At 38.4% G+C, this 25,750-nt stretch overlaps 4 protein-coding genes across 6 annotated transcripts in view; 3 read left to right on the top strand and 1 right to left on the bottom strand.

The window, feature by feature from the left end:
* LOC131682505 (uncharacterized) overlaps nucleotides 1-4,782 on the top strand; it is a 32,966-nt gene extending 28,184 nt beyond the window's left edge. For all 3 annotated transcript variants that reach the window (XM_058964023.1, XM_058964022.1, XM_058964024.1), the window contains 2 exons: nucleotides 4,274-4,383; nucleotides 4,447-4,782. In XM_058964023.1, the coding sequence (XP_058820006.1) occupies nucleotides 4,274-4,383; nucleotides 4,447-4,523 (187 nt within the window). In that variant the 3' untranslated portion in view covers nucleotides 4,524-4,782. The remainder of the gene's footprint in view (nucleotides 1-4,273; nucleotides 4,384-4,446) is intronic.
* A 257-nt stretch (nucleotides 4,783-5,039) lies between these two features.
* Nucleotides 5,040-6,024, top strand: LOC131682512 (cuticle protein 8-like). Its single transcript, XM_058964035.1, has 2 exons — nucleotides 5,040-5,227; nucleotides 5,289-6,024. The coding sequence occupies exons 1-2, from the start codon at nucleotides 5,150-5,152 to the stop codon at nucleotides 5,883-5,885; spliced, it is 675 nt and encodes a 224-aa protein (XP_058820018.1). The 5' UTR covers nucleotides 5,040-5,149; the 3' UTR covers nucleotides 5,886-6,024.
* Nucleotides 6,025-7,003: 979 nt separating this feature from the next.
* Nucleotides 7,004-7,938, top strand: LOC131678671 (cuticle protein 8-like). Its single transcript, XM_058958915.1, has 2 exons — nucleotides 7,004-7,268; nucleotides 7,326-7,938. The coding sequence occupies exons 1-2, from the start codon at nucleotides 7,257-7,259 to the stop codon at nucleotides 7,857-7,859; spliced, it is 546 nt and encodes a 181-aa protein (XP_058814898.1). The 5' UTR covers nucleotides 7,004-7,256; the 3' UTR covers nucleotides 7,860-7,938.
* Nucleotides 7,939-24,663: 16,725 nt separating this feature from the next.
* LOC131678670 (cuticle protein 7-like) lies at nucleotides 24,664-25,480 on the bottom strand. Its single transcript, XM_058958914.1, has 2 exons — nucleotides 25,336-25,480; nucleotides 24,664-25,275 (listed from the first exon to the last, which is right to left on the bottom strand). The coding sequence occupies exons 1-2, from the start codon at nucleotides 25,345-25,347 to the stop codon at nucleotides 24,751-24,753; spliced, it is 537 nt and encodes a 178-aa protein (XP_058814897.1). The 5' UTR covers nucleotides 25,348-25,480; the 3' UTR covers nucleotides 24,664-24,750.
* Between the last annotated feature and the right edge of the window lie 270 nt (nucleotides 25,481-25,750).

Below are 25,750 nucleotides of genomic sequence, written 5' to 3'. Positions count from 1 at the left end.
TCATTACCCGAAATGGAGCAATGCGAAAGATCTCAAATAAAGGAAATCTGGTATGGTTTTTGAGATATTGCACTCAGGAACTCCCTAGTTTCCATGCTATCAGATAAATTTGTGTGTTAAAAGAACAATCATTACGTTTATATACATTTCATCATGAAATGTCGATTGTAGTAATTTGGATCTACATGCAAAGCTGCTGTCGCCGGGATAGGATGATTGGTTCCGTGTATTTCGATCAAAGGTTAAATTGAATACACAAAGTAGGCCTTGGCCACCAGACAAAACAATTCTCGTTAATCCAACGACGAACCGGTGCCAATAACCGCGTTTTCAGCTTTGATCGCAGTGTCGAGAATCAAGCAAGCCAAAACCAAGCAAGTTTTGGATATGGGCGTGTAGCTCTTTCAATTAATGAGCACGCTAATAATAGCGAGGTCGAGTACAATGATAAATCTAACCCGCTGGTGGAGTAGGAATTCGTGTCATTTCTCCCGTATTTAAGATAATGAAATTGTAGCAAATACCACGCAATAAGACAGATTGGTTATCATCGTGGCATACCGTCTTCTAGAACTTGCTTAGCTTCGATGTATATGGAAACAATGCCAAGAAGTCTTTACCATTGAATCGGACTTAACAAATAACCACTTCAGCACCTGGTACCGATCAAAAAGGTCAATCTGATTGAAAGAACAGCACATTTTGATCTCCAAAAATACTCCTCCATAGTGTTTACTCGGCCCTGGCGAAAATTGTTAAATTTGTGGTGGTTCTAATCAGATTTTACACAATGCAAATGTATAGTGTTTTTACACTGGGGAAAAGTGTCGGGACTGAAATGTAGGGGCACTTGGGGTTTTTTATGTCCCACGTGGGATTTCCTGCTAGTTTCTAAGATTTCTTAGACCATCAATTAGTTACTTCGATTTTGTAAGAGCACCCTTCAAGCGACACTCTCGTGTGTTTACGAGGAAGGAAATGCTTTTCCTCTTTCAAAATTTATTGCCCCATTCGAAGATGTTTTCACAATGGGATGGTTAGACTCTCGCTCTTTTGAACAAGGAAGCGTACACCTAAAACTCGGTCGTAATACTTTTACGGTAATAAAAAAAAATGCTCTTATAGCAATACGTTTAATACTAAAACGGTCGCAACAAAAAAATCCCAAAACGGCAATACCAACACATTCAAATCGTCTCTGCGTCGCACTCAAACTATGCATAGTCCTTCCCATCATGTACGGGAAGCAAGACCTACGGTTTAGATCCACGCATCCGAACTGAGGGTCCAGATCCAGACACTTGTCTGGATCTAAGCATCAAGTCTGGACCTCGTTCAGGTCCAGAGCTGGTAAGGGGAAAAGGGGATGGGCGGGTACTGGTCCAGATCCGGGAACTGGTCCAGATCCGGGAATGGTCTGGATCCGGGTGCTGGTCCAGATCCGGGAACTAGTGCGGATCCGGTAGGACCGGGTTTGGGAACTCCGAGAACTGGTCCGGATCGAGATCTGTACCGGATCCGGAAACTACCTATATTTTTTACTTCACTATCCAACCAATACTCAGTAAAAAAATCCGTGATTCTTGCTGGTTTCTATCAATATTAGGCTGATTCCAGACTGAATTTGGGCAGAAATCCGCCTGAATTCCGGTTGGTTTGACCCGATACTAACACTATCATATAAATCAACCGAATTATCCTACATACGAACATAGTCGAGGTTGACACATACTGTAAAAGGGTTCGGTTGTCTGATACACATACATGGACAGCAACCGGAATTCGTCACTCTATCGTTTACTATCTTTGCGGAAATATGAGTTTAATACCGCAATGCGCAGTTGCGTTGTCTGTTATCGAAAAGACAATAGAATCTTACCCAAAAGTAATAGAAACATACCCGTCGGATTTTGGGTGTACAAATTAGTCGTGGTTGGCAGCGTTGCTCTATTCAGCATTTAATATAGGAGAGTTCCTTAAAAGAGTGCTTCAATTTTTTCTCATGTAATTTATATGAGGAATATGTCGAGAGATCATGCGGAATCTCTCCGCAATGACAAGACTTTTCATGATTTTCTCCGCATTTGCACACCGTGCTTTGTTTCTATAATACAAGCCTGTTGGTTCAATTATTTTCAATGACACAAGTCATACCCCGGAGCATAAAAAGGCGAACAGACGTGCCCTGTTAAAACCAGCCCGGGGACAACTTGACAGCTCCCATATATTGAACTCATAAGCAAATTTTGTGGTGATTTGGTGATGTCATGGCGGCTCGAATGGAGCAAAATTTGAAAAAGGCGCATCCCATTTACTATTTTCCATATCTAAAAAATAAACAATTTAAGCATTTCTATCATCAAATTTATTTCGCTGTTCATATTAGAAACTGTCCTTATTCCCCCATACTTAAACAGAAACATATATTCCAATTGGAGTTTGAAAAATCTAAAAGAAAATAAATCGATGAAATCCTCCGGTAGAGCCGAGTAACATGCCAGAATAATTCTGAAAAGATCCATACCAAAACCATCGCAACATCTTCCGGACAGAATTATTGCAAAAGATGAATCTGGCAGGAGTCGAACAAAATTATACATTCCTGGCAGCATTCTTGCTGAAACCGAGCACTACCGGTTTGCTGCTAGAATTCTGATAAAAGCACACAAATTTTATTCAAAACCAATTTTGATAAATGTGTAGAAAATCCTACATATATTGTTTACTTTCCCGATCAAAATACTAGAATTTTTGACGTTCTTAATGAACTTGAAACAAGATGTCGCAGGTTCACGAATTGTTATGCTTGGTGATTTACTTTCATTGGCCAAAATGTTTTTCATTTATATTTCATTTAAACGACCAATGATTTACCGATTACAAACTTCACGCAACAAGAAAACCAAAACATTTTTGGACAGGAAGAAAACCGGTTGCTAAAAACAACGACTTCCAGCTAAATTTATAATAAGATTTATGTAACTTTGCTGACGGTTTCCAATCAGGGATAAATTTATTCTCTAATAATAGTTTTCTTTATCCACATTTTGGAATACGCTTTTTCTAAATGTTGTTCTAGCCGCATTGTCGGCGTTCATAACACACGTAACGAAACACACTTTTCTCTTGAAAGTTTTTCGTGTCGTTGTTCGTGGTACTCGTACGGAGAAGGCATACTAGCGCCACCATCAAATCGGTGGTACATATATGAAACAAGCACAATCTGTCAAGTTGTCCCTGGGTTGGTTAAAACGAACAAAGTTTGGAAGAGCTGATCCGGCGAGAGGCTCAAAATGAAGCTAATGGAAAAGAAGCTGTTTTTTTATACTCCTAGATTTATGCTGAACGCAATTGCTTGCAAACCCCAATTTTCACTGACTGAACCAAAGCGTTTTTGAAGGAACCAATTCCATATTTCGCAACTAAGGACCCTGTCGGGGACTACACCATCAGTCTCTACTTTCCGGGCCGGTATGTATACAAGATACTTTTTGGTACACAGCCGAGTGTTGTTTAGTTAGATCATGCATATATCGATTATGTTAAATAGCTTATCTTTAGTCCGGAAGTAGATCCAAGGGCCGGTTGTATTAGATGTATATAATTTGTATCGAAAGTAATCATTTTTGCTATCGGAGAAATATCTAAATCGACTCTCATTGAGCCTGAGTATGTCTATCGTTCAGGCTTCAGTACCCGCAAAAAGAAAGTTTTATCGGAGGGAACAAAAAATTAATGTAACGGAATTCAAAAGAATGGAGTGGTTGGTAGTTGGCGGTAGAACATTTGTAGAATCAATAATCATCACACACATTTTCGCTGAGCCGCCGGTCATACAACTCGTTAACAATGGGCGTTTCCAAATAGCAACCAAATAATTTCAGGGAAGTTTGATTTTCACTTACACACTCCATAACTAAACCAGATAGCCAGATCGTTACGTAATATGTTTTTACCGAAGGAAAAAAAATCCCCGAATTTGTTACGTAATAAGAGAGGGAGGGGGGGGGGGTGGTGTAATTTATGAATGGTCCCAAAATGCATCATTTTTGTAAAGAAAATATTGATGAATCTTTGACATGCAATATTTTTACGTTCATTCAGGGTTGTTTTATATTTGTCAGCAATTTCCAATAGGAGAAGAACTTACTGCACTCTGTAAAATTCATACTTGATACAAACTTAACAAAAATCGAAGTAGCACAATCAAACTTTGAACTAGATGCATATAGAAACAAACTTCTACTTGACTCAGTATAATTTCCGATTTCAGCTTTGCCACAGATAGTGAGTTCAACGGTGTAAATGCATCCTTCAAACTGTTTCCGTGGGAAGACGCTCCAAAGAATGCACCCGAAAGGAAGCAACTAGTCCCTGATATCGGTATAGTATTAGCTATAAAATCATCTTCCGTGCCAATGAATTGTTCCCTATCATTTGTTGCAGGTGTGTTGACATATGTCGGACCCAGTGGAGATGGCAAAGGACGACCCGATTGGGCCGCAAAGTATCTCAACAAGTGAACCAATAACTGTAGAAGTATGAGCGTTTGCCAATCGAAAATAGTTACCTGGCAGACTGCGCAACAACTATTTAGTAGTCACGAAGAAAAACTAGTGTAACATAATGTATATTTGTATTAGACCGGTGAACCTTCAACAATCTGTGATAGATCAGTGCATAAAAAGTAGGGTTGGTTGTATGCAGATATAAAATTGCCTGATTGAATTCTTAAATAATATAGTTTAAACGAATAAAAATATCATATCATTGTTTCATGAATACAGCATTATCCTTTACCAATAACATATTATAGCATTTACATACAAATTAATTCACTACCTGATCTTGAACAGAAATAACTTTTCGGATTGACATTGAAGTTAATTATTTTTGGGGGGCGTGCAACCGGTATAAAACAAGTTTGAGTTAAATTGCACATTGCAGCTTGGTCGATATGGATTAAAAGGAAATCCTAAATAACTACTTGAGATGGTGTGGGTTCAATCTAGATGCTTGTTTCGAAAGAGAAAGTTGAACACACCCATCAAGGTAGACTTGATGCCAGTTTGTTGCTTAATTGTCATTGTTTATTCGGTATGAAAAATTCTCTCCAGGTCTGATTACAATCAGTTGGGTACGTATAAAAATGGCGCTATCACTATCCTTAGCATCATTCGTCGATCATACGTCCTTCTGTAACAATTTCGTCATCATGGCTTTCAAAGTATTGTAAAAATAAATATTTTCAATGATAGATATACTTCAAAATGCTTACATTTTCGCAGCTTGTATTATTGACCACTCTAATCGCTGCCGTTAGCGCTGGGCTGATCCCAGAGCACGGATATGCTTCGTCTCATCAAAGTATACAACATCACGCTCCAACTCTTCACCAAACTTCGTCTTACCAGCATGCTGCTCCAGTTCATCACGTAGCCGCTGTTCACGCTGCTCCTGTTCACCATGTAGCTGCCATTCACGCTGCACCAGTCCATCATGCCATCGTGAAAGAAGTTGAACAGCATGCCCCAGCCAATTATGAATTCTCGTACTCCGTCCATGATGGACACACCGGAGATATCAAGAGCCATCATGAAACTCGTCACGGAGATGAGGTTCATGGACAGTACAGCCTGCTGGATTCCGATGGCCACCATCGCATTGTAGACTACCATGCCGATCACCATTCCGGGTTTAACGCCGTTGTCCGTAGGGAACCAGCTAACGTTAAGATTGCTCAACCAGTACACAAAGTCATTGCCCAGCCAGTTCATCTAGCTAACCATGCTGCTGCTCCATTGTCACATGCCACTCTTTCCCATCATGTGGCGCCAGCACCACTGGCCTACCATCATGGTTACAGCTCTGGCCACCATTACTAAATAGGATACCGTGGTCTTAAGCGAGTAAAAATATATGTTGACTTCTATTGTTATTTCATAGTTCAAATAAACGAAACAAACGACACATTTATGTTTTTGTGTACTACTTTAAAAACCTGTGACCGTATTGATCCCAAGATGCTACATTAACAGCGAATCACATCCGAATTTGTACACATCTAATGTATTTAATACTAGTTATAACCCGGTGTGCTTCCTCACACCCATCGGAACGAAGTAAAAGAAATAGTTGATCAATTAGATGAGAAATATCAAATACTACGCGGCTAGACAATGTTTTTGGTTTGACTATGTGGAGCACAGCGACAAACATGGATTACTTGAAGAGGGTGAGTTTTGTTGAATATCATCGCAAAAGCTATCAACAAGAAATTGCAACCGTTTGAAATCGAACGATAGATCCTTTGGAATCACAATGCAACCATTTACCAATGCAAAATGATTAAATTTTATTAGCATAATCTGTTCCAAACTATATAAAATTTGATTACTAAAGGAGAAAATCAAATTTATATTTTGTGAAAATTATCTCATAGCTTGCATACGTCGGGATGATTTTCGCAATGTTATTTTAAGAGTTGAAATCATCCGCTGGAACGTGTCATTTCTTTAATCCTCTGTATCGCTACACCACAACAACTACTGCAACTAATCCATAAATTCTCCGTAAACATTCATTGTGAAATAAAATGACAGAATTGAGCTTGTAGCAACTTTGTATTCTGTTTTAGCATCACCCGCTGCCAGATGGATGTGGTCGAGGTTTCGAAACTACATGAAACGGTAAGGTAAGATAAAATGGCATATATTGTATTAAGACAAAATCAACTCGCCGAAAAGTTCAATTTCGCCAGCCAACGGTCGAGCTTTTTTTATTGAAGCTATAATTTAGCCCGTAAGAACTGGTTCACTGGTGAAACGAAATGGAGCTTGCCGCACGGATATGGAATTTATTACATTTGTCTGTTCATTACGCTACTTATCGGTGTCAATTAGGTTGTTTTTTTACGTTACAGCTTACGCACTACGCTAAAATGTTTCTGCAGTAGTAGAACATGTTCTGCGAGGTGTTCCGACTAAGAAAATTCCGACTGAAGGAGGCAAAGTTGTTCTTGGATAAAATACGAAGAAAGAGCGTGGAAACTCGTCTCGCCCCCCCTTAACATGGCTAATGGCGCATGTTTCAACCAATGGACTAGTAGAAAAGTTGATTCAAATATTTCAAATGGCAATAGTATATAAACTGGGAGTTTTCAAAAATTAGCTAAGTATAACGGTGGCTTTGAGCGAGACTCGGAAAATTAGTGGTTCATATTTTAGATAGGTGCTACACGGTGTGAATCTTAAGCAATGGCATTTGAAGTAATATAATTACCAAAGAATTGTTAGCTGCAAATAATAAATTCTGTCTATTACTAGTCTGTTCTAGTGATGGTGCTTCTAGCTCTTGCAAGTTCAAGAGCTTTGCCTCAGCATGGGTATGCAACTTCGCATCAAATCTCCAACTTCCAGCATAATATTGCTCCAGTACATCATGTGGCCGCCATCCATGCCGCACCGATTCATCACACAATCGTAAAAGAGGTTGAGCACCACGCTCCAGCCAATTACGAGTTCTCATATTCTGTGCATGATGAGCACACTGGGGACATCAAGAGTCAGCAGGAGAAACGCCACGGGGATGAAGTCCACGGGCAGTACAGTCTGATCGATTCCGACGGTCATCAACGCATCGTCGACTATCATGCTGACCACCATAGGGGATTCAATGCTGTGGTACGCCGTGTGCCAACTAATGTGAAAATAGCTCAACCAGTGCACAAACTGATTGCTCAGCCCATTCACTATGCTCCATTGGCACATGCCAGCATTTCTCATCACATTGCACCAGTTGCTCACCATATTCAAGGACATCATGCTGCCACCAGTTACAGTACCCAGCACCACTACTAGTCTTTCGGTAAATATGATTGGGCATCCACTTAACTGTGAAAAAAATAGTCAAATACCATAATTGCAATATAAAATAATTCTGCCATCACTTAGCGGTAGTGCGTGTTATTCGTAGAGAAACTGAAACCAACATAAAACTTCCAATTGCAGAAATGATACAAATTTTACGCATCTCTTTGAGAACCCTAATAGAATCAAATAGCTTTGTTCTGTTAACATGATCGTGTAGTACTATCCCAATAGTGAATGAGTAGTTCTTTTGGGCGGTTTCTTATGCTGATTTCGTTTTTAGATCAGAGTTGCTCTAGGTTCGCTCGGAGCTGTCACCGTCATCAGCTTGATTTAGATGGATCTGCCTACTGCTAGTTTAATATCCCGAAGAGAACAGATTCCCGGTTGTTTTTGTTTGATTTGTTCATCTATGTACGGAGAACAAAAAATCCGGATGTGCCATTGCTTTAGTACAGGGCAGTTACATATCAAATTATATGAAGTTGGATTCACAAAGATCACATGAATAATACTCAGCACCCTGAATAGTATCCATGTAATAATTGAGTTTGCAATGCCCACTCAGTGTCCTGATTAGAATACTGCAATTTTGCTTGGAAAATGCAACAAATTCTTTGACATTTTAGAACTCACATTCGGCAGAAAAGTTTTTATTTGAACTCGTTTGCAACCTATGTCAATGGTTGGCATGATCGGATACAGCCCAAGAGCGAAACTTGTGCTTTATCCAATTTGTCAACAGTGCAGTGGTAGAACTTGTTCTGGACCAACGAAGTCATTCGCAGCGTACGCTCTCGTCAATTGGTCCGCCCATTGATTTCCAGCAATACCAGAATGATCGGGTACCCACAAAAGGTAGATAGCATTTGGAATGCTAAGTTCTTCGATTTGAGTTCGACATGCGATTTTTTTTGTTAGGGGAAACTTTACCACTGCGACCACAGTTCAGGTTATCTTTTGTGGTTGCCCCTGTTTGCTCTACATGTTACAAATTACCCGAATTTAATGTAGTTGGAAGCGAGTTGTTTGTTTGTCCACATGAGTCATCCCAACCAGGTAGCACATTATTAATGTAGCTGAGGATCCGTATGGGACAGGTATGCCATACCTCGTGAGGCATCAGAAGATGCCTTCCGAAGTATCGCTCTATTCGAGGAAATAGTACTGCACAATGGCAGAGAATATGTCCCGAGCTTTCGGCCTCGTAGTTACATCCTGTGATTATACCCAAATCTTTTCGTTTCAGATCAATTAGCTTTTTGGCTCTTGTTGTATCTGGATTTATCAATTTCTTGGCTTGTCGAGTGCCTACTACGTTACGCCAGTCATTTAGTAGCTGGTCTCTTGCCTAGCCGAAAGTTCTAGTTAGATGGCACAGATCGATATACCTAGAAATGGTTCTGGTAAAACAAACGACTGGCTAATTTGTCGGCCACTTCGTTACCATCGATTCCTTGGTGGCCTGGTACCCAGAATATCATTACTTTATTCCGAGTTGCCAGTTGTTGTAAACCAGTTTGGACTCGCATTTCGACGACCTTAATGCCAACAGTGCTGCTTGGCAGTCCGAGAACATTGCGATATTTGCGTGTCTGTAAGTTCGTTTCCTACAGACATCCGAGCAGATGTATGTATACTAGGGTGTCCCAATATGACATCATGTTAAAAAAGTCATCGGGCTCACTTCTTAAATGAAAGGTTAGGGTATCAGGACCATTTTCTTCTTCGGAGTGAATTTGCTAAAACGCTCCCTACTGGTGGCGAATTTTGATTTTTTGAAAAATGGGCCGATTTTGGGTAAAATTTCAAATTCATACTTGTGGAAGTGCTTCTGAACTGTCTTAGATTTTTTTCAACATTTTTTTATTTTTTTGGAGATCCAAATGGAGAAGTTTGGTTAGTTATTTTGTACAAATTTTGAAGTATAAGGGCGGCAGGGCCATTAAAACTTAGTAAAAAGTGTAATTTTTGGTGTTTTTCATTAGATTTTCTTCAAAACTGGGTTTCTATAATTTTTTGAAAGTATAGAAAACACTTCAAATAGTTGAGCCGAATAAAGGGGCGTAATTTTGTTGAAGAAAGTGAATAGCCACGGTAAAAGGGGTATGAGTTATATAAGTTTTTGTTATATAACCTTCGACATTTTTAGCAATTCATCAAAAATAATAATGTTCCAAAAAAAAAAAAAACAATTCAAATGTGCTTAGACCATATATTGTTTTTTGGAAAATAAAAGGAAAATGCTTTAAAACGGCGTTTTCTTTTTGCATTTAGTGCGTCAGGATCGGGTTTAATGAGAATTTGATGATTTTTTGTACTATCAATTATAAAGATAATGAGAACTTTACTAATGATGCCAAGTCTCTAATTATTTTTAGAAAAGTAATTCACCATAATTACTTCTTGGAGGCTTTTTCACCAAAATTATTGTACTAGAAGATACGCTGTATTATGTTGTGAAACTTTTTCGAAAATACAAAACCTTCACAATTGACTATTTCGGGATTGTGTGATCTAAAACGTAAAGATAAGTTTTTCAACATTCATCCCACCCTTCTGCATTTTGCTTCACTCTAATGTACCTAATATGGGAATGAGACTTCATATACAAAATCTGAATACGTTAATCAATTCGGGATACGAATATACGCCATAACTTGCTACTAACTCGACATATTTGCTTAATTTTCGTGATTTTCAACCCCACTAGGTGGTTATAAATATACTAAATAATTTTAAAATAAATCGTCAAATTCTCATAAAAACCGATTCTTATGTAGTACAGACAAGAAGAAAACGCCATTTTTCATCATTTTCCTACAATTTTACGAAAAATAAAATGCGGACTAAGCACCCTGAAATTGTTTTATTTTGTAGAACAGTGTTACTTTTTATGAAAAGCATAAAATATCAAAAGATTATCTAGCAAAAACTTAAATAACTCATATCCCACTAGCCGTAGCTATACACTTTCTTCAACAAAAATACGCCCCTATATTTCGCTCAACTACTTGAAGTATTTCCTATACTTTTAAAATTTTGTAGATACCCAGTTTTGAAGAAAAACTAATGAAAAACGCCAAAAATTACACTTTTTACTATGTTTTTAAGGCTCTGTCGCTCTTATAATCCATAATTTGTACATACTAACTAACCAAACTTCTCTATTTGGATCTCCAGAAAAATAAAAAAATGCTGAAAAAAATCTAAGACAGTTCAGGAGCACTTCAACAAGCATAAATTTGAAATTTTTCCAAAATCGGCCCATTTTTCGAAAAATCAAAATTCGCCACCAGTAGGGAGCCTTATAACAAATCCACTCCGAAGAAGAAAGTGGTCCTGGTACCCTAACCTTTTATTTAAGAAGTGAGCCCGATGACTTTTTTAACATGATGTCATTTTGGGACACCCTAATGTATACCTATTGCACATACCTTAGCCTGGCCGCGACCCACAATTTTGGCTTGAAAAAATGGCCGCTTGGCAGGAGGCTGCGATAATGACGCTATTCTTGCAGCAAATTCCAAGCCTAAAGCATCTAGTTCCCCGGGTGTTGATGGCGTTACCTTGATTTTTGTTAAAAAGTGCATCAAAGAACTACTTCGGCAAGTCTTCGTGCTATTACTCACTACTGGAACATTCCTTTTCTGCTGAAAAGCAGCGTTCATGTTTCTATTCCACAAAACGGAAACAAATCGATTCGACTCGAGCATTCTAAGACACTCTCGCGACGAAGATCTCGGAGTCATCATGGATTCGGCATCAACGTTCAAACCACATACTTCGTACATCGTGGAGAACATCAAGACAGCTTGAGTTCATCTTCTGAATAGCGAAACACTTTAGGGACGTATACTGTTTAAAATCACTCTATTGCACGTTGGATAGCTCAACACTAGAATATTGTTCTGTTGTTTGGGATCTACCAGAACGGCGATAGCTGAATCGAAGCCATTCAACGCCGGTTCATACGCTTTGCACTCCAACATCTTCCTTGGTAAAACAGATTTCTGCTACTGACCTACAAAAACTGTTGCTAGTTATTACAACTCGATTCAATCCGGAGGGTCTGCTCTCGAGCCCTGTTTGTCTCGGACTTACTGTCTTCCAGGGTGGATTGCCCACTCTTTTCTGTGAGTTCCGTTCAGGAGAACCCACTATAGTTGCCAGAGCGCTGTTACCGAACTGCAGCGTTTTTAACAGTGAGGCGACGGCCTTTTACTTCAACCGGACGAGGAATTCGATTAAAGATCATCTATTCTGAAATGCAATTAGTTTAAGCAACCACCATTGGCGCCAAGAGGTCTGTTGGTGAAGGTATAACAAATAAACAATCAATAACAATAAACATCTACCTTTGTTAACATTAAAACAAACCAAAACAAGGGGTAGGCATGGGCCTAGAAGCGGCTGGGCCCACCATATGTTGACTACTGTCAATGTATGTATATCAATATAGGGATGTTAAAAATGATCGACCTCGCACGAAATTTAAATATTATATATGCAATTTCATATTTATTTTAGTAGTTTTTCAGTTGTTTATATGTAAACCTAATATAAGCTATCGAAGTTCGGTTTAGTCTCTATTTTATCTTGAACTGTATTCAAGGTAGGGTTTAGTTGTATTCCTTTATTATACGAAGATGACCATTTAAATTACCATCAAATAGTGGATTACCCTTTAGCACTCTCAGAGAGCAAAGTCTCGCCTCCCCCATAACATGTTTGTGCAATGAGGATAGATGAAGCATGGCTTCCATAGCTGTAGTGGGTGTTAATTTCACAGCGCCTGTGATATAGAGGCAGGCTAGCCTCTGAACTTTAGTTAGTTTAGTTTGTGCGGTCTTTTGTTCAATTTTGGGTTATTATACGCAATGGAGGAATAAGTTATTGGTCTGGCGACAGGACCAGTAAGCAAACCTTGGTTTGAAGCCCTAAGCTTTCCCGAAGAGTTTACTGTACGCCCACAGTGCTGTTGCTGTTTCGTTCACGGCGTATGTCATGTGCGAGTTCCAATACTGTTTTTATCTAGGTTAACACCTAGGTGTTTCGCTTCTTCTGCGTTGTTGACTGTAGTTCTACTTAGAGTTAGGGGAACCAACTTCAGTTTTTTTCCTATTGGAAAACGGCACAATGACTGTTTTTGCAGGGTTCACGTTGAGTCCCTCTTTGAAACACCATGTCATGATGAAGTTCAAGGCTAATTGAATCCGATCGTTTAGTACAGATTCATGTTTCCCCTCACAATTAGGACAACGTCATCTGCATATCCAACAATCTCGAAACCCATTTCAGTCAGATCATTGAGAAGATCATCCACCAGTAGTGACCAGAGCCAGGGGTGATAGCACACCTTCCTGGGGATAACCTCTATTGGCTGTTATGGTTGCTTTGGTGTCCCCAACGTTGCTGTGATCTCTCGACTCCTGAGCATTGCAAAAATCTAGCCTCCTATCGATTTTTCCACTCCCCTTTTGCCAGGGCCTTGTGAATTGATATGAAGGACATATTATTAAAAGCATCCTCGACGTCAAGAAAACGCAAATTGCCATTTCCTTGAAATCGAGGGTTTTCTTAATAAGTGTCACTAAGGTATGTAGGGCTGTTTCTGTAGATTTGCCCTTTTGATATGCAAACTGGTACTTGTTTAGCTGAACCTCCGATAACTGCTCCATTCGAAATGTGCATGTGAAACTAATAGGTCTAAAAGCCTTGGTTGGTGTCGAGTCTTTTTTATCTGTTTTTGCAATAAATATTACTCCAACATCTCTTCCCTCTCGCAGGTTGATGGGATTGACGGTATTGTAAACATCATAAAGCCACAGTAGATTCAATAGAGTTATCTAAATATAAGAACCTTCACTCTTTTTAGTTACTATTTGCCCCAAGTTGTACTACCAGAGGTTAATTAGTTCTCCTGTTAATAATCCACTAACCGTTATGATTACTCAGGATTTGCTTTGTATAAGAAACCCGCTTCAAGATGTTGATTACAATTCGCCTCGATAGTTGTGTATCGAGAAGGGCGGGTGTGCTGATGTGAGCCTTTTTTCTATTCTATACTCTTCCTCTCTTTACCAGCTCACAACCAATAACAAATAGATAATTGAGAAAGGATGTGCTATGTGTGGTGGTATGCTATTCAAGTATTTGTAGTGTTTGAAGTACTAATGTATATTTGTCATGTGGTGATCATAACTTCAGCTGTATCATGTACCTGTCTAAACTATTAAATCTCTCATCTATTGTCTTTTATCTTTTCTTTTCGAGTCTTATACTGCCATTCTTCCGTCTTCAGCTGGGTCAGTCAAAGATGACGCTCATATCCCCCCGATAACTCGTTCATGGCGACATGACCGGGAACTACAGTTGATACGAGAGAGCTCACTCCCTTCTAGCATCTGAACCTCACACTAAAATTTAGTATCAGATTCACGGCTCGCGCGGCATTTCAGGACCACATGCAAATGGTACCACGGTCACAGAATCGAGTGTATACACGCGAAGTCACTTACTCGCTAGCAGATGGGAAAAACACGTTAACGCACAAACGCTTGAGCTAATCGCGACCACCCACGCACACCTACGCCCGCGAGCTCGCAAACATGATTACTCTTCGGTGATAGTGAACGTCTTAACACTCATACATTCTCAAACGCGGTCTCAAGCGGGAATCTACAAAAATGCCCTCACGCACGCGATCATGAATCTGGCACGTCCGGAAGTCTATCCTCGATCCTAGAAGGTCCATACTTTCAGCTGGACCAATTAAGAAAATACGTCCATATGTTACAAAATTACGTCAGCATTCAAACGTTTGAGCCCCTCACGATCATCCAAGCAACCTACGCCCACGATCTCGCAAACATGATAACACCCCAGTGGTAAGGTGGACTTCTCAGCACTCATAAACTTCCAAACGCGATCGCAAGCGTCAACCTACAAACTCCTGCGCTCGCGCGATCGTGAATCTGGCACATGCGGAAGACTCTATCCTCGGTACCAACAGTCTAGGTCCATGTCAATTAATAAAAAAGAAACAAAAAAAAAATTGTAAAATTAACCAAAAAATAACTCCCACATCAACTATACAACACGTTCCATGACGACATGACTGGGAACTCTAGTGTAGTAGTAACTCACTCCCTGTCAGAATGTGATCCGTACATCGAAAACTAAATATCAGAATAACGGTACGCGTGGCCATCCAAGAACACACGCGAGTATATGAATGGCTACTGGGTTACAAAATTGTATTTTTATACACACGAAGTCACATACACGCGACAAACACGTCAACATACGAAGACTTCAGCCTTTCGCGATCGCGCAAACTTGTTAACACTCCGGTAATAACGTTTTAGTACTTATGAAGTTACAAACGCGGACCCGCAAACGCGCGCGATCATGAATCGGTCACGTCCGGAAATCTTTTCCCTCCATTCTAGAAACTTGAGTCCATACATTCAGTTATACCAATCAAAAAATTGGATATGACCACTACACAACACGTTCCATGGCGGCATGACTGGGAACTCTAGTGATATGGAAGAACCCACTTTCTTCAAGAATCTGAACCATACACGAAAAATTAAGTATCAGATTCATGATTCGCGCGCGATAATTCTAGAACACACGCGAATTTGCAAAAGGCACACGGTTGTAATATAGAATTTATATACGCGAAGTTACATACACGTTAACACACGCGACATACAAACGCGCACGCGATCGAACATGTTAACGTACAAATGCTCGAGTGCTTCGCGATGATACACGAGATCGCGAAGTCCCTACGCCCGCACATACTTGACCCGTGCAATAAATATCACATTCAGAATCACGGTCCGCTACAATTGGCCTAAAGCAGTGTTTTAGTGGGCGCCTCGTCTACAATTGTAGTGTGTGATTCTGACGGGGAGCCCTTCCGAGAACCTAGCTCTACAGCTCCAGTAGGACAACTCTCGAAAAAAATATATATTACTCTAACTTCTCTCCAGCTTATAGATGCGTGCCCAAGCATAAGACTGGATCTCAGGAAATTTAGTAGACCCGGATGTTATCAGGAACGGGGAATTTGTAGGGTTCGAAGCTCATTTAATTAGGAATTGTGTGAAAATCCGACAGGCCAGTTTCTGTGATGCCTCACAAGTCCTGTTGTGACGGAGTCCATCACAATCCTGACCTGTCGAATTCTCGTCTAGCGTTTTCTTTATAAATTCGAATGAATATGGCTTTGTCTGTGGAAATTTGCGGATTGAAGTGTCATTTCATACCAAAATGTTGCTTTTTTGGTACTAAAACTTTCGATAGAACATTTTGAGTACAGGGACGAATGACCACAAAGTTGAAGTCCCCACAAATAAAACTATCCTATCCTATCCTTTTGAAATTCTAAAAAATCACCCTGAAAAGTTATTTTGAATTTTGAAATTTGGAAATGGAAAACTCCACAAATGTGTTCTAAAATCAAATGATATATAGTCTCTTCAGCAAAGTTTCTTATTATATTCCCTACAATTTTGCTGAATACAGTTTTGTATTATTTTCATAAGTGACCAAACAATAATTTGCTTCTCAGCTTTAGGGGGATTAATCACCAAACTAATAATTTAATAAGATGGGGAATATTTTATAGACAAACTTTGTTGAAGACACTATAGCACGAAAATCGTTTTTTCGTTGTCAAAACAATTTCGATCACGTTTTTGCCTATTTGGAAACACTGTTCAACGTGAGGTCCAGTACTTCACTCCTAACTGCGGTTACAAATGTAGGGACAACTCCCTTGCAGGTGTGGGAAAATTCACTCATTCGTTTGATTCCATCTGATAGACATTCATCCTTGGTTCAGCCGCGCACAATCAGCATAGTGAGCATGGAGCAGCGAACCATGAGAGAATGCGATGAATCCTCTCTCCACCACCATGTATGTGCAATCTGAACGGTCAGCGAACGCACTATGTGAGTGAGTGGTTAAAAAAATACTAGTAACGAAGCGAACAGGCAGGAATTCAATTCTAGATGAACCAAATTTCGCTCACTCATCGAATGCATTCGTTGATTCATTCAGAGGGTTCCTTGCATGTAATTCCAATAATAAGCATGAGGCGCTGTATATATGGTTTAAGTAGAGCTGTAGGAATTAGATTTTTCTATAAATTTCTTGTTCGGCTTGGAAGCCTTTCGGTGATTATAAGCCGGAGAATTGCATGAAAATATAACACAGTTTGAATACTATTTCACATATGACTTCTATAATAATCGTTGCTTCACAGGTGTGGACTCGACGTCGCTTTTGGGAATGATTTGAGATAGTAGCGTCACATTCGGAAAGCGATATAAATTGTGAAATTTATATCGTTGCAGAGCGTAATTTCCTCTCTCTTCGTAGTAGCAATCGCACAAGTGTTTATTATAGTATATTAAGAGTAATTAACGAAATTATAGTTTGTTTGAAGCTATTGCAAAGATTATATTGATTTGTATACAGAGCTACACTAAATAGTTTTAAGTGTTGGGTACGTTGTATACAAAAACGTATTGACTCCAAGAATACGTATGTTGAACAATTTTTTTCATAACTAGCTCAACGGGATAATGCCGGATATCAATATTTTTCCAAGCCCTTTTATTGTTCTTTGTTTTTGGAACGAGCTTGACGAGTGGGTTTTGAAATAATCTTTTTAACGTTGTGTTGGAATACAATAACTATAGTGACATCCGTGTAATATTTTTTTCCAAAACTTTCATTTGTTGGACAGACTCAGCGAGACACAGTGCAATTAGAACCACTGGCCGAATCAGAAACGAACTGTTTCTTAGTCATGGTAATATTACAAAACGAGCATTTTCATGGCTGTCAGAAATTTGACACTTCGTTGTTGTGCTTTATCGGAAATGCTAAATCTGGTAAATGCACAGCTAGTTTTTTTTTTAATTTTCGGCAACAATTAATAGAAGTGAGTGCATTATCATATTGAAATTCTGCTAGATAATATTTATTATTAATTTTAAAATATGGAAGAAAAAAATTCATTTCGCAATTGAAAATTCAATCAATAGAACCATGTTTTTTGCACGGAAATTTATGATCCCTTACACAATATAATAATAAATCGAAAATAATCGAATCGCAAGCTTTTTTACATATTAGATTGCCAAAGTCGTATCAGATAGATATTACTAATTAAATAATCATTAAATCAGTATAGCGTTTAGTAGTTTCCGGCATCTACTCTAAAGACTGTTGAAAAAATATATGGTGGGGGCAAAAATAATTTCTCAGCAGATGGCATTTTTATTGACGTTAGATATCTATTGCTGACAACTAGTCGCTAAACCCGTATCAAAAATATAATTTCGAAAGATATTCGCCCCCTAGGATTTTAATATGGCATCATTCGACTTTCTGCTTAAACTCTTTAATCGCGTATAAACACCTTATATTCCCATCCAGAATTTGAGGTTTCTGTCAGAATTTCGGGTCAAATAAAACAAACGATCACGGCTCATTATCGGTTGTTTCATTTAAAACTGTTGTGGCTAGTTTGACTAGGATTAAATAGTACTTACAGGTGTTCCTTTGGGATGATTTTAGATGTTTTGATGCATTAATTTTTTAAATTTGCCGTTTGGTCGTTATAACGCCTCGTACATTATTTTTGGATGTTATAACCTTGAATTTCATGCGCGTCATGATATCTAAAGAAATATTGGGGTGCAGTTGAAAACTAGAAAATCCAACTAGCCACAATCGTATTTTATCTGGTTTTGAACAATGGAATCACGTCGGAAGTAGTGCGAATTTTTCATATAAGCGCTATAATGCACACTACTCCCGACGTCGTGAATTAGCATTGAACAAGAGAAAAAAAAATGTCGCTGGTTACATTTAACTGTAACGATAATATTTTAAGTGTACAAAAGATAGATAGATTAATAAAATACACTTAATAATAATAACACTTCAACATGATACAGAAGAATGAAGTCAGTAACCGTTAAACGATAAGCTTACGCATTAGGGTGTCCCAAAATGACATCATGTTAAAAAAGTCATCGGGCTCACTTCTTAAATGAAAGGTTATGGTATTGGGACCACTTTCTTCTTCGGAGTGAGTTTGCTAAAACGCTTCCTACTGGTGGCGACTTTTGATTTTTTGAAAAATGGGCCGATTTTGGATGAAATTTCAAATTTATGCCTGTTGAAGTGATCCTGAACTGTCTTAGATTTTTTTCAGCATTTTTTATTTTTCTGGAGGTCCAAACGGAAAAGTTTAGTTAGTTTGTACAAATTTTGAATTATAAGAGCGGCAGAGCCATTGAAACTTAGTAAAAAATGAAATTTTTGGTGTTTTCAGTATTTTTTCTTCAAAACTGGGTATCTACAAAATTTTAAAAGTACAGAAAACACTTTATATAGTCGAGCCGAGTTTAGGGGCGTAATTTTGCTGAAGCAAGTGTATAGCTACGGCTAATGGGGTATGAGTTATTTAAGTTTTTGTTAGTTAACCTTTGACATTTTTAGCAATTTATCAAAAATAAGGCTGTTCCAAAAAGTAAATCAGTTCAAATGTGCTTTGACCACACATTGTTTTTCGAAAAATAGAAGGAAAATCATGAAAAATGACGTTTTCTGTACGTCTTTAGTATGTCAGGACGAGGTTTAATGAGCATCTGATGATTTTTTTTGTAACTTAAATTATAAAAATAATAACTTTGCTAATGACGCCAAGTCTCTAATTATTTTTTGAAGAGTTAATTCTCCATAATTACTTCTAGGAGGCATCTTCAACAAAACGATTGTGTCAGAGGATGCGCCGTATTCTGTTGTAAAACTTTTTTGAGGATATTTGCCCCAAATTTGATTATTTCGGAATTATGTGATCTAAACAGTAAATATCAGTTTTTCAACACTCACCTCACTCTTCTGCATTTTTCTCCACTTTAAAGTTCCTAACATAAAAATAAGACTATATATACAAAATATAAGTACGTTAATCAATTCAGCCTTCAAATATACGCCAAAACTTGCCATTAACTCGACATATTTGTTTAATTTTAGTGATTTTTAAACCCGCTAGGTGGCTACTAGTATAGAAAATAATTTTTAAAAAAATTGTCATATGCTCATAAAAACCGATTCTGGTGTACTAGAGACAAGCGAAAAACGCCATTTTTTCATCATTTTCCTTCTATTTTCCGAAAATTAATATGCGGACTAAGCCCACTTAAGTAGTTTTATTTTGTAGAACAGTGTTATTTTTTATGAATACCATAAAATGTCAAAAGGTTATTTAACAAAAACTTAAATAACTTATACCCCATTGGCCGTAGCTATACACTTTCTTCAGCAAAATTACGCCCCTGAATTCGGCTCAACTATATAAAGTGTTTTCTGTACTTTTAAAATTTTGTAGATACCCAGTTTTGAAGTAAAAATACTGAAAAGCACCAAAAAATTCATTTTTTACTAAGTTTTAATAGCTCTGCCGCTCTTAAAATTCAAAATTTGTACAAACTAACTAACCAAACATCTCCGTTTGGATCTCCAAAAAATTAAAAAATGCTGAAAAAAAATCTAAGACAGTTCAGGATCACTTCAACAGGCATAAATTTGAAATTTTATCCAAAATCGGCCCATTTTTCAAAAAATCAAAAGTCGCCACCAGTAGGAAGCGTTTTAGCAAACTCACTCCGAAGAAGAAAGTGGTCCCAATACCATAACCTTTCATTTAAGAAGTGAGCCCGATGACTTTTTTAACATGATGTCATTTTGGGACACCCTATTACGCATCCTCCCTCTTGAGCTATTTTACCTTTGCACTTCTAACCGTTTATCTTTCCATGTATTACCTCTACAAAGGATAGAGAGCTGATTGAACGATTCAATGATTGAATATGATGATTGACATCATTCGACGACAGGTATACAAGTATATTATTAGTACTTTATGAGGGCATCGATTTCAGAAGGTGGTGCTGTATCCGCATCGCCAGGGCAGTAGACAGATGCGATCACAATATCCTGCTTTCCTATAGCCGTCGGTGCCTCCGCTGTTATTGCAACGACGTCTCGTTGAACGAATCATGCAATTGGCGAGAATTTTACTGCTCTGTTTATCAAAACTGTAGCTCTTGGAGTACAGGGTGATGAGACTATTTTCGCCATGTTTCTATTATCACCCTATCCATTTGAAGCCGTTGCACAGAGGAGTATTTGACCGAAAAAGCTGGCCGAAAGCCATATTTTCAAAAACCATTATCAAGGACATTATATTATATCATAATATTCCCCAGTAATTTCTGCATTACATGGCAACCACGTTTCGTGTATTTATTAAAGTTTGGCAAAGCTGTTCACTGTCAAAGGTAGGGTTATGCGCAAGTTTTTTCATCGATCTAGTAGTATTTGGGTTAATCTTAATCAGGGCACAAGAGTTTTCACTGGGACGGATTGGGAACATGAACTTTTTCAATTTTGAAAAGTGAGAAAATAGCGGATTTTTTTTCTTTGTATTTAAGTTAAATAAGTCTAATATTTTTTAGAGTATATGGATCCATCTACACCAAAATATGACCCTGACCTTGGTTTATTAAAAACATTGGATATTTGAGTCGAAACAATTCGAATCACCACTGTTTTGAATGTTTTGTTTCCACGTGCAACTTTAAATCAGCCTGGAGTATTAAAAACCCCTACCTTTGGGAGTGAACAGCGTTGCCAAACTTTAATAAATACACGCAACGTGGTTGCCATCTAATGCAGAAATTACAAGAGGATATCATGATATAATATAATGTCGTTGATAACGGTTTTTGAAAATATGACTTTCGGCCAGCTTTTTCGGTCAAATACTCCTCTGTGCGTTGGTTAGAGCAGCGGCTGCCATCTTTGTTCAACGCATTGAGTCAAATGGTAGCGCAACAATAGGAGCACTCGATTCGAGTTTTCGTTGCACTCAAACACGAGAATTTCACTGCTTTCAGCGCATTTGTATTATTATCTTGGTTCTTAACAACGAAGTAAAGCTGTTGATGCCAATTTGCACGCTATCCGTTGATTATAGACCAAGTAATCAATGAATTAATGAGGCAGCCTCCTTAGTATGGTGAAAATAGACACTTTACCCTGTCTAACTCAGTTTACACCAAAATGACGTTTGTTTTAAGAGAGCACAACTGCGACGATTTGTCTCTGTAATGCACTAAAAAAGCACAAACTATTTAGATAGGAACAGTTTATGACAAGAATATGATTTTGTTTTCCCAAACTTTCGCAATTACTCCGCGAACATCTACTTGGACATTGGAATAATAGGAATAGCAGAAAGTCTATTACCTAGCTTTACCAATCTTGTAAAATAAGACAAATTTTCATCAGATGTTTTGGATTCAAAAATACGGCTTCTCCCGCTTTTTTTTTAGAATGAACTATTTGAGTCATTCCATGTATAACGATCGGTGTATTCATAATCCAACAAACATCCAACTCATGGTTTGAAATAACACTTAATTCAAGGGGCAAATATCTGAACTTTGCAAATAGTATACTTTTTATCCTTGAGTTTCTTGAATTATATAGATGTGGTATTCAAAATCGGTTTAGTTTTGTCCCTTAAACACCAGTAAAATAGAACCAGTAAAATAATATTCTTTATGCCATGGTCTCATTTTTAGTCCTGGAAAACGCTATATGAAAAAGAAAAATATAAAATGTTTAATATCCGCCGTTAGTGTAGGGTTTTGATAATTTGTAGCATTATAGAAAGGTACTTTTATAAGCTTTCTTATTATCAGCATATCGACGCTGCTGTGATATCTTATGACACGTCACTTTAGGGTGAACTGAGTTAAATATGCCACACTACTTCTCTGAAAAATCTCTACAAAGTGGCGTTTGCAAAATTTTGAAATTCTGCTTGGTTACTGGGATATAGCGAGAAATTGTGAGTTTTTTGCATCAAATGACTGTACTTTGGGATTGGCTCAAGTTATTTTCATTTTTTCTGTGTAAAACTATCCGGGAAACACAATGGTACAAACATTTCCAAAATAAAAATTCACGAATTGTGAGAAAAATGCAGTTTAAGTTTTAAACTAGAAATATAGCATATTTGGCAACACTACAACCCAAAATTATTATTTTTTCTGGATTCTCTGACTCATTTCCTTCAAATTTCATGTCACTTATTGTTTATGGAAAACGTTAAGCCAAAGATATGGTTAAAGTCAATAATTGATGCTTTATTTGCATTTTGAGGTAAAAACTCTCAATATAGTCAACCGATGTTCGTAATATTTAAGTGATTAATATAGAATAGATAGAAGCATCAATTGTCTTCTCTAGATGGTTTCTACCATTTACAAATTTCAAGATATTCAATCTCAAGATCTGAAGATAAGTTTTCTTTAAAACGAAAATGTGAATTTGAACACTTCCATTTAAGTAAATGCGAAAAAATGAATAAAAACCTGTTTTAATCAACTTTGCGGTGCAATTGTGCCTTTCTCATTTCTTCATACTATGGTTCGGTGGCTGGCTATGTTCAACATAATTGTGGAAGTGTCCATTACATTCTTAGTACACTTTGCACTTATACACAATGGCTTGCCAGCCACGAACTTGATGAGCTACGTGTCGACGGTGAAACATTTGAAACAAAAAAATATCATACTTCATCAGCCTAATCAGCATTAGATCAATGTTATCTGCTTGCTAACTCATTTTGTCATGCGGGGGTGGGTGTGTGAGGAGGGTGAAAGTCCCACGAACGAACGACTCCTCAGCTTAATTTGGTATGCTTTGTGATATAGTGGTGGTTTAAAGATGATGGGGTTGAGAGGGGGGTATTAAGGCTGGATGGGGTGGTGGTCTGAGGGGTGATTTAAGGGGATTCTAAAGGGAGGGGAGTGAACAGCAAAGGGGGGGGGGGCAACCCCTCTCGGTATACCATCAACTACGCATCTGTTAAAATCCAGAAACCTTATGCCAGTCAAAAAAAATTTGGCCTGGATTAGGTTGACAATTTTCAGAGTGATTGCATAACTTTTCTATACCAGAAAGGCAAAAATTTGTCAAAATCCAAAAAAGTGAATTATCGTCAAACTTTTGTTTTCGAGTTTGCATCAAATCTCGACGTTTCGTGCACCTTAAAGACATCTAGCATCAAAAATAAAAATTCTATTTTTAATTTTTCCTATAGTTTATATGGGAAATTTCTGTGTGGACGCACTCTTAAACCCGTAATTCCGGAACCAGAATTCCGATCGATACAAAATTGAATAGCAGTCGATGGGAAGGTTGCACCTTTCATTTGAGACTAAGTTTGGACAAATCGGTCCAGCCAGCTCTGAGAAAATGAGTAACATTTGACACATACGCACATACATACACACATACACATACACACATACATACAGACTTTTTCCGATCTCGACGAACTGAGTCGAATGGGATATGACACTCGGGATTAGGTTGACGTTTTTCAGAGTGATTGCATAACCTTTCTATTTGAGAAAGGCAAAAAGGGAGGGAAATAAGTGAAAACGGGGCTCAGTACCTTATTTCACTATTTTAGATCTCTTATATTATTATACCTTGTATTATACTGTTTCTTAAAAAGGAAATATATGCGCAATCCTTCGTTTATGAGCCGACGGAATTGTAAGGCACCCTCCCTAATTGGGTCAATACAGGTTCTAAATATATGAAAAAAATCTTTCAGCGTAGTAGTACAACAAAATGAAAATGAGTGGTTTTGTTTTATGAAATGTTTTCTTCCACGATTTGTATTTTTTTCAAAATTCAACTACCTAGTCTAAGATGTCAGATGTGATGATCAGGTGACGAATGGCACTGCGTGGGGTCTATCTAATAGTGATTGGAGTAGTACGCTGGCTGTGAAATAACCTTAGCGATCGGTTGTGCGATGACTTTGGTCACGGGCTGAGCAATCTTGACGGCAGCTGGTTCCCGACGGACGACAGCGTTGAATCCGGTATGCTCATCAGCGGTGTAGTCAACGATGCGCTGGTGGCCATCGGCATCCAGCAGGCTGTACTGTCCCTGGACCTGATCTCCGTGGCGGGTCTCGTGCTGGCTCTTGATGTCTCCGGTGTGGGCATCATGGACCGAGTAGGAGAATTCGTAATTGGCTGGGGCGTATTGCTCCACCTGTTTCACGTAGGCTGGCTGAGCGACAGCCTTGACGTAGGTTGGCTGAACGTAGGCGGGTTGGGCGATGGTTTTGACATAGGCAGGTTGAGCGACGGTCTTCAACAGTGGTTGCTGGTGGTAGACAGGAGACGCGGTGTGGAAAGCTTGCTGATATTGATATTGATCAGCTGGCAGAAGACCGGCACTGGCAACAGCCAGAAGAGCAAACAGTGAGATGAACTGAAATTAAATATCTGAGTTAGAAATGCTACACACCTTTCTTCATGGTGCATGACTTACTTTGAATGCCATTGTGTTCCGTTCCTGAGGTATTGTTTTGGAAGTTGAACTTTGAACGAATGATACTGCTATGACATCTCACCTGAGTTTATATACCGAAAACGAATCGTTCTGTTTTCCTTGAGAATGAAACACAGTATGGGTAAATAGTCCACTTAGACCGAGACTGCAGGGTGAGCAGTTGAGAATCAAAATTTATGTCAACTTTATTGGCCTAAATACACACACTAACATAACCACCCTTCCACAAGATCCTTTTTCAATTCAAGCAGTTTGGTGGTCACCGAAAAAAACAGAGCAAAAACCAGTCGAAAGCAGAAATCAGCACAAGATCAATCATTTCGGAAGTAAGCCTCTACCCGCGAGCAAGGCAAGTTTCAAGGTTAACGAACGAACTGAACCATTTTTGTGCATT

This window comes from Topomyia yanbarensis, chromosome 2, assembly GCF_030247195.1.
Source record: "Topomyia yanbarensis strain Yona2022 chromosome 2, ASM3024719v1, whole genome shotgun sequence".
NCBI lineage: Eukaryota > Metazoa > Arthropoda > Insecta > Diptera > Culicidae > Topomyia > Topomyia yanbarensis.
The sequence above is the reverse complement of the archived record's forward strand: the minus strand, read 5'-3'. Positions and strand labels throughout refer to the sequence as shown.